Source organism: Octodon degus, unplaced genomic scaffold (assembly GCF_000260255.1).
Source record: "Octodon degus isolate 3935 unplaced genomic scaffold, OctDeg1.0 scaffold00033, whole genome shotgun sequence".
Classification (NCBI taxonomy): Eukaryota; Metazoa; Chordata; class Mammalia; order Rodentia; family Octodontidae; genus Octodon; species Octodon degus.
In genome coordinates, this window is record NW_004524609.1 from 1,330,691 (window position 1) to 1,340,413 (window position 9,723).

General features: G+C 36.7%; 1 protein-coding gene across 1 annotated transcript in view; it reads left to right on the top strand.

Moving 5' to 3' along the window:
* Positions 1–9,723, top strand: part of Efcab13 (EF-hand calcium binding domain 13) — a 120,255-nt gene that overhangs the window by 94,093 nt on the left and 16,439 nt on the right. The window contains exons 17-18 of the mRNA XM_023714109.1: positions 5,209–5,349; positions 5,888–5,959. Of these exons, the coding sequence (XP_023569877.1) occupies positions 5,209–5,349; positions 5,888–5,959 (213 nt within the window). The remainder of the gene's footprint in view (positions 1–5,208; positions 5,350–5,887; positions 5,960–9,723) is intronic.

Sequence of the window (9,723 nt, forward strand, 5' to 3'; positions counted from 1 at the left end):
CTCCACACACTCACCGGACCTGGGCTAGGCTCTTTATTAATTTTGAAAGATAATATTGCAGGGTACATCAATCTGTGTTGGAAGTTGTTTTCTTTCAGGACTTGAAATACTTCACTCCAAATTCTTCTTGACTTGACAGTTTATACTTACAAGTCTGTCATGATTCAGATGGGCTGTCCTTCATATAAGATATGTTTCTTTAATAGCTTTTAATAGTCTGTTCTTGTGCTGAATTTCTGGGATCTTGATTATTATGTGTCTGGTAGGTTTATTTTGGTTATGGATAATTGGCATTCTGTATGCCTTACTTAACTTTATGTCAGATTCTTTTCCCATGCTTGGGAAATTTTTTGCTACTACTTCTGCAAATAGCATTTTTATGTCATTTGTGTTTGTTGCTGCTGTTTCATTGACACCTATCTGTCCTATATTGCTTTTTTGCACCATCTCTCAGCTGTTGAATTGTCATTTGTTGGTTCCTTGTTATTTTTAAGAGATATTTTCTTTTGTGACTGCTAGCTGCAATGCTGTCCTCAAGGTTTGAAAGTTACATTCAGTTTCAGTCAAATGGTTTTGCCAGCTTTCAATGGACTTTTTAAATTTCCTGGATATCTTGAATCTGTTTTATGCATTCTAATTCTCTCCTATATTGTTCTTTTAATGTTTTCATCATTTTTCTATGTTCCTCTGTTTGTTTTTGTCTGTGTCTTCTTTAAATATTCTGAGCAGTTCTTTCATTATGGTTGTCATTTCTTTTTGTTGTTGTTGTTTTTACCTGAGAGACCATTTCTTTGTTTTTTCCAAGCCAAACTGTGTCCAGCTTTATTAAAGATAATTTTCATAAACAATCATGGTATTTCAGACAGGACATGGGCATGCAGTCATTAACAGTATACAACTTTCAAACTCCCTTCTTTGATGGACTACCAAAAATCAGAAAGCCACTATAAAATCCAATGAAGTGGGCTGGGGAGATAGCTCAGTAGAATAAACACTTCCCTGGCAAGTGCAAAGGCCTGAGTTCAATCTCCAGTTCTGCCAAAAAAAAAAAATCCAATGAAGTCTTCATTTGAGGCTCTAAAGTAGGGAAAGCTTAGAGTGAGTGTTGATATTTCACATTTAGCATGTTGTTTAGCAACTTTTCACAAGCTGACCCTGACTTCCAGGAAATGAAAATGGCAGAATTATCAATCTGAAGATCTACAATCTTAAAAAAGAAACCAATTGCTCTTGTGGGACACCATCTCAATCTAGCGAGTCCAGATTGCCTGACACACTGGTAACATCACTTTTGGGAATCAGATCCCAATAGGTCTCTGGGCTGAAGGGAGTTAAGCCTATGCTGATAGCAGAGGAAAGGAGGATATAAAATGAAATGGAAGCTGTCCCATACCACAAGACATTTATGCCAAGGCAGTCACATGTGTCAACATCAGGGACTCCCTTTTCCTGGGAGCCAGGAGGAAGCCTGTCAAAACCAGCAGTTCCCACATTGATCCAGCTTTGGAGACATACTACTGACATGTGCTCCTTCCCCCAAAAACTACAATGAAGTATTCTGTGTGCTAACAACATAGCTTAACAAAAAAGCAAAACAAAATTCTGCATTTTTATAAAACTTGATAAAAAATAGTATTTCAAACTATATAGTCACCAGAAGTTCACAGTTATCAAAAATACACACACTTCACTTGGCATCTCCAGCACCTTCAGCTTTCTGTGCCTGTCTGTTTTGGCATCTCATTTTCTGCAGGGTTATCCCCATCCTTGCTGGCATCAGCTTTTCCCTTTGGGTACCTTCTCTTCCTTCTTTGCGAGGGCCTTATTAGGCTTGGCCTCTGGCTTTGGGGGAGCTGGTGTAACAGAAAACCTTGTAGAGCTTCTCTGTGGAGCTTTTAAAGCCACCTTTGCCTTGGCTTTGTCACCTTTAGTGTCCCCTTCAGCCTTTCTCTTGGGCATGGTGGTGATGGCAGCAGGTCACAGGCGCTAGACAGGAGATACAGCAGCGTGCAGCTTAGGGTGGCTTGGGGTTGTCCTCACTTCTTCACACTGCTCCCTGAGAGACTATTTCTGATCTGATTTCTTCTATTTTATCGAGTTATTTCTTTACTTCAATTACTATCATTTCAGCAATTTCCGATGTTTGACTTCCAAGTTCTATGTTGGTATCTCTTGGACTTGTTCTGGGTGGGCTGGAGGTCCAAGAATACAGGAAATTTTCTTCCTTTGTCTTGACATTTTCCATTTCAAAAATTTTTTAATTTTTGTGATTATCTTAGTGATTTTTAGTAGTAGGTAGCTATATCACTAGTATCAATGCCTCTCTAGGAGAAGTCTGTACTTTAAGGATATCTTCTGTATATGGGCGACTGTGAGTTTGTGTCTGTTCCAAGGTTCTACCTTCCCAATTAATTGAGAGTAGGGTGTTCCTTTCTGTTTGGCTCTGTCCCCATTCTTTTTGTGGGGGTGTGGTGAGGTTATTACCCTAAAACATCCCAATGTTGTTACATAATGGAAAACAACTGATTACAATAGATTTGACATCTTATGTACAGTAGTACAACTAGCAGTAATGATAGCATGAGGCATAATTTAGAAGCTGACCAACTGTGGTAAGTATTGATTTTGTACTTTAGACCATAGGATCCAAGTCTATAGTTTTATAGCAGAATTAATTTGTTTTAGGATTTTATATGCAAAGTGTTTCCCCTTGTTAGAGTATATTTACCCTGGGTTCCTATGGACAAGCTGATTGCCATGCTCTGGGCACTTCCCATACTGACTGCCCATCCCTCAGTGTAGGGCAGTGGGTCAGGCACCAGGGTTCCTGTGGACCAAGGCTCCTTCAATGGTGAGGAGTGGTGGGAGGGGTTTCTTCCCTCTTGTGTGGTTCACTAAGGCTCACTGTGGCTCGCAGGATCAAATTGTTGGTTTTAATATTAGTTTTATATCCTGGGTTATAGGCCAGAGATCCTGAAGCCAGGATTTGAATGTGGGTCTATGTGGTTTAAATATCACTGGAAATGAAGCTAGATTCCAGATATTAAGCTATGAGTGTTGTTTGAATTGAAAATCTAAGGTGTATAAATCCTTATTTCATATTTTACATTTTTTATGATTTCAAAATTTATTTTACCTCTCAGTATGATCTAATTTTGCTTGCCATCATTAGAACTGTACAAAAAATATTTTGTATAATTGCAGTGAAAAATTCACTTATATATTAATCATTTTGATTGTGCCAATTTTATATCAACACCAGAGAAACATGACTAATCTAGAATGCTTCACACATTGCAAGGCTGACCACAGAATTTTCTGAAGGCTAGTCAATAGAATATTTCTCTGGAGAACCTCATAAAATACAGTAACTAAAACATCAGAGAATTCCCTGATGCATATGTTATATATGACTGTTTATATATATTATTCAAAGTTAATTAGATAGGCTTAAAGCATCAGAGAACAGTTCACAAGACTGCCTGGATGCTGCAGAGCCAGAGCATCCAGTAGCTACTCCATTGAAGAAAGTGGAGGCCAGAGCAAGAAAGATCAAGTATGCAGCATCAGTCAAGACTGAAGGCCTCAAAGCCCCTGTAGAGTCACTAGTAGAAGCCCACATTGAAAGGCTGAAGAAATTGGGCTCTGATGGAATGGAGCTTTGAAAATATAGGCTAATTTTCTCCTCTTTTCTTTTTATTCCATCTTGGCTTTAATCCCATTGGATGGTGTCACCCACATCAGGGCAGGTCTTCAATATCAATTTGTTGGACTACATGCCAATAACCTCTGGGCACTCCCAAAATTTTACACATCTCTCTCTCAGGAGTACCTTGCACAGTCTCCCAGGGCCTTAAAGTGTGGGTAGAAGGAATGGCCATACAATCCTTGCATTCTGCCTGCCTGAACAACCAGTATCACCTGGGTGGTTCCAAAGTCTTCATTAGCTTGAGTAGTAGCCTCTCCTGCCTTGTACCATAGTAGCAATAGCCTTGGAGTGTCTGGATGGTTGAGTGTAGTGAGATGAATCCTGGGAAACCAGTTTCCTCAGCAGTGTTTCTTAAGCAGGAGCCCAAGTATTCTCTTTTAAAATGAAAGATTTCCACTTTTGTACCCTTGCACCTGTGACAGGTAAGTTATTGCTGCTTCCTGAGATACTCTCAAGGCATCTTTCTTCTTGTTCATTCCAAATATAGTTCCTTTTTAAAAAATGACGCTAATCTCTTCAGCAGCTATAGCTGTTTTGGTCCCATCTTTACGCATGGTTCTACTTCGGCCAAAATTTAAGCTTTTGAAACATTTTTTTGGTCTGTTTTTTGCTTCTGATTTTCACTATAAATATAGCTCAAAGCAGGCAGCAGTGTCTTTGTCATAATGTGAATGTTGACCTGCTTTGAAATTTCTGCTGCAAGATTAGTCCATTGAGCCTACACTTAACCTTATAAGACTCTGACTAAAATGTAGACAAGTATTTGCAGACCAAAACACATATGCCCTCTGATTCAACTCCAAGAAAGTCCTCACCCAGAAGCTCTTCATCCTTGCCTGTACTGTTGCAGTCCTGTAGCATGTTGGCCTTCTGAGCCCTGGGCAGAATCGCCTCTAATCTCTGCTTACAGCAGGGTAGGCCTTTTCCAGCTCATATTCCGAAGCCTTTTCAGTTTTCTAAAGGTTTCTGAACCACATGGTTAGACACAGGCACAATAATGACCCCATACTCTGGGTCCGTTTTTTGGGTCAGCCTACTTGTTGCTTCGACAAAATACCAAGCACCCACAAAATGGGCTTTACTTTGTCTCCTATTTTTGGAAGTTTCAGCACATGATTGGCTGGCTCCAAGATTGGAAAATAATGGCCAAAGGATACAGTGGAGCCATGCTGCTCAGTTCCTAGCCACTGGGAAGCAGAGCAGGTTCCAAAGTGCTCCAGAGAGGAAGGGCCATGGCCTAGACAGACCACAAGGTCACACCTCCGTGACCTGCCCAGACACAAACATGTGCTTTATTAGTTCTTGGCTGGCTCCCAACCAGTCAGGTTGACACTTAGGCTTAACCATCACAGTTGCTCTATGAAATCTCTTGTTCCTAAATTCAAGGTGTAATGATAATACACCATGGGCTTCCACTGGCAGAAGTTTTCAGTGGTGGGTTCTGTTGCTTTTTAAATCAGATGTTAATTCAATTATCAAATGTATTTCTTGATTTCTAGAGTTAGAGGAGATTGCCTTAGCCCTTGATTCACTTGAAGGCAACATGATAGCTGAGACAAATTTGGAAGATTTTCTAAGGAATGTTGGGATTAAGTCACCTGAAGAGGCCATAGAAAATATTCACTCTAATTTTGTTAATGGTAAGTAAGCCACTGGATCTTACTTTGGGTTTGTTATTGTTGTTTTGTAGGATTATCTATTTGAAAAGGTGTGCAGAGACTATGAATATTTAGGTTACTGCAGACATTATCACTGAAAAGGAACCTTTAATCTTTTTTCTCTTTTGCAGTTATAAAAAATATTTTTAACAAGCAGTTCTAAATTTTGTGGAGAATACACCTGCTAAATCCTCTCTCTTCATGATATTTTGAATTACTGAATGAAGAACAGCTTAATAATTCAAACTCTGTGAATAGAAGTCCTAGTTTTGCTATTTTTGGCCAAATGAAATTACCAGACCTTTATTTTGCTACTTTAATTTGAATACAAATAAAATTTAAATTAACATATCTATAAATATGTGGAATTATGATAAAGCAACATACATGGAAATGAACATAACATACTTTGTAAATAAAATGCTCAATAAATATATCAAATTTATGTTGATTTTATGTTAGCCTCTTTATATTGTCTTGTCCAGGAGGTTTTGATTTTACTTACCTCTTTTCTTTCTAGAAGATGACATGGTAAATGTTAAAGACTGTATGGAGGCTCTGAAGGACACCCAGAAATTTTCCAACTTTATTGGTAAGAGTGTTATGGTAAGACTAATAGAGGTCAGTGATGTGGGACTTATTGAAAGGGCATTTGTTTTATTTAATTTTAATTTTTTAACTCATCATTAACTTTATTGAAAATCAATAATTATATAGCAAATTAAAAATTATAGACAAATATTGAAATGTGAAAGATATAAGATGTACACATAGTGAATTTTAGAAAAATATTTCTGAAATGAATACATAACATGAGATTAATAATAGATTGTGCATTGTAAAAAATTATTTATAAACTTAAATGAATATAACAAAATTGTCTAAAACATGAAGAAGGAAGACTTTATGATCAGACATATAATAGTTTACTCTATGCCAAAATCAAGAAACTTATATTCATATAATTAGAATTCTCAAAGTAGAATGGGGTAGGAAATAAATATTTAAAGATTTAAAATTTCTGAATTTAGTTAAAATTATAGCACCACATTTTGAAGAAAAATGAACCTTTTGCACAAGAAATATGAATAAAATACCAAGATACACAAAAATGAAGTTGTCCAAAACTAAGTATAAGGAAAAAAATCATTAAAGCATATACATAGAAAAACTATTAGCTATGGAAGAACAAAATCAATTAGCATTTTATTCCACATTAGACAAAAAAAGATCAAGTGGGTAAGAAACTAGAATTATTTATTCAAAGGACTGAAAAAAAAGATATGTCCTCATTGAATTTTATACTTAGCAAACATGTCTTTGAAAGCTAAAAGTAAAATATTTTCCAGTTATACAAACTTGAAATATTGTAATACCTCCAGATGTAGCATATAGAAAATAACAAAGACCATACATAATCCAGAAGGCAAGAGAAGTTGCTGTATGGTCCTGGATAAAGAATAAAGAGCTCTCAAAAAGCTAGTTATCCTGTTTGGATAAAGCTGTTAGTCAGAAAAGATCATCTCAGAAAGTTTGGATAAGCTTATGATAATCCTTTATAACTGTCATAAAAACTAAGGTAGATCTACGTGTGTTAATGTGGAAAGGTGTCTGAAATATACAATATGAGGGTACTAGATATGCTTGTATTCTCTACTTGAGAAAAAAAGTTCTTCAAAATTACAGTTCCATATTTGCTTTCTTCTAATTTTTGCTTCAGATTTCTTAATCAGGAAGTCCCAGTCGTTGTTATGTCCCAAAACAGGTCCATCATCTTAATGGTAGTTATGCAGGTAGCAAGAACACACCAGACACGATCCCTCAGCCTTGTGTCAGAACCGTGTGTGAGCTGGATGCACCTCTTTATAATGTACCTAGTGTGTTGTACTGGGGCATATTGTAGCATTTCAAGCCAAAACAGTTATCTGGGAAAAGTATTTGTTTCATCTGTATATTCCAGTCATATGGAATTTCAATCTTATTTTTAAGCATTTTTCATTCATGCATGTTTGCCACATAGAATGCTTACATCCATCTCGTATAATAGGGCATGTATCCTTCACACACCTTGATTCGTTTTGTTCACATTCCCTTCTTCCTCTCTCTGTCTCTAGCCCACTGTCTCACATTTCCATTCACTCTCTTCACTTACATTGTGGCGCATGATTACGTTCACTATGGGGAGTTGGCACGTGCACATGGCACACTTAATTATTTTATGTCCTCTTTTTCTCCCCATCTCTGCACACCCTTTACTGTTTTATTCCTCCACAATGGCCAAAATTCTATCTCCTTCTTTCTTTTTTATCTGTCTTTTATTTTTCTCTTTATTTACGCTTAACACTTCTCAGAGGAGAGAAATCATGCAATATTTAAGCTTGTGTGAAAATTGTTTCACATCACACTACAGTCTGAAGGTACTTCCATTTTCCTTCAAGTGACTCATTTTTCCTTCTTTAGAGCAGAGTAGTACTCTATTGTATAAAAATACAAGTTCTTCATCAGTTCATCTGTTGATGACATATAAGCCATTTCCAAGATTTAGCTGTTATGAATTATACTCCTTAAGCTTGAGTATGCAGGTATCACTGTAATGTGTTGTCTTTAACTCTTTCAGGAAGATATCAGAAGGGGAAGAGGAGGTTGAATGGGATATCTGTTTTTAATTGTCTGAGAGTTTTCCATAGCGATTGTATTAATTTACATTTCTATCAATACTAGGATTCCTTTTTCCCTGCAGTCTCACCAGCATTTATTGTTGTTTGATTTTCTGATGATAGCTATTCTTTCTGTAGTAAGATGGAATATTTTTAAAATAATTTTATTGAGAAACAAATATGAGATAGTTTCACAACCAATTACTGGCACATTTACAGTATTAATACATTGCATATTGTTGTCTTAGTGGTTATTCATTGTACAAGATGCAGACATGATATCCTGTCTCAAACACTATTATAACAAACCTCTCTATTCATTGAAATAAGAGAGTGGAGCTGTATATCTATCCTATTTTGAGTATACAGATACAAAAGGGTCATTCATTTCTATCTCACTTTTTTGGTTAGTTTTGTCAGAGATAGGCATTCTATTGTTATTTAAATGTTGTAGGTACTTGAATTCAGCAGAATCTCCCAATAGAGTCCAGTAGTCCATAATAGTAGTGGATTTTCCATAAAACTGGCAAAGTTCAAAGTAGTTGACTTGAGCTTTTACAGCTCAGCATATTAACGTGGCTTTACTTTATATACCTCATTTTTATACTTTTCTGCTGGATGGTTAAGACCAAGATAAAGCAAGACCTATATAGCAAGAAATGTAACTTTTGTATTTGATAAAGTCAGTCAAGTCCCCTCAGGATTTAACCTGAAACCCTATACCACAGTTTGTAGATCCTTTGTGAGTGTCAGCCATGTGGATGAGTCACAGCCATTGCTTGACCAATTTGCTCTCTGTGAAAGCCTGACAGAATGTTTTCTTTCCATGTGACTCTCCTTAGCAAACTCTACATCACTGATCACATTCCTCTCTAGCCCCATAATCTCCTTGATCAGAAAATTTGGGACACAAGTGAGTTACATAATGTTACAGTATCGGTTCTCCTATGTCCTGAGTCCTCACTGACCTTGAAAGGCTAGGGCCAAAATGTTGGCTGTCCATGCAGCCCTTCTTTTTTGGTCTGCAAATGTAGGTTATTAACCCTCCAGAAGAGAAGCTTAATTTTTACGCTACAACATATTCAGTTGGGTTTAACCTAACTATCTGTCTGAATATCAAACATCTTAGGCATAACGTGGAGCAGGTATTTTCCATCAAGTATTGATATGTTAAATTTTAAGTCCCTGCAGAATATGAAGACAAAAAATAAAAAAATAAAAAAATTTGAAAAAATATGAATAAACAATTACATAATTTTACACAGAAATTAAGAAATCTAACCATATACAGCATTGTAGCAGGACTGTCCTGTGACATTTTTTTCTGATCACTTGTTTTCATTTATTGCCCCCTCTTTTTTTTTTTAAATAAACATGTACTTGAGAGACAGTATGGCAGTAATTGATATGTCATGACAAGCAGTACGTATTTAGAAGACCAGAATGGCAGCCATTCCAAGCATGACCCTACCATTACACATTGCTATCTTCAGTGCAGCTGCTTAGTTCACACTTATCAGCATATATAGTTAGTCAGGGTGAGAATCCTACCAATTAACTGCTAGTTTCAAAAACATGCCGCAGATTCTCAGGATCCTTGCCTTACTCATTTTGTGTGTATAAACGTATGGCTTTGCCCTTGTCATACTTCCCAGCTTTTCTCCTTGCCCTATCCTCATTGTCCAATCCTCAAGTTATC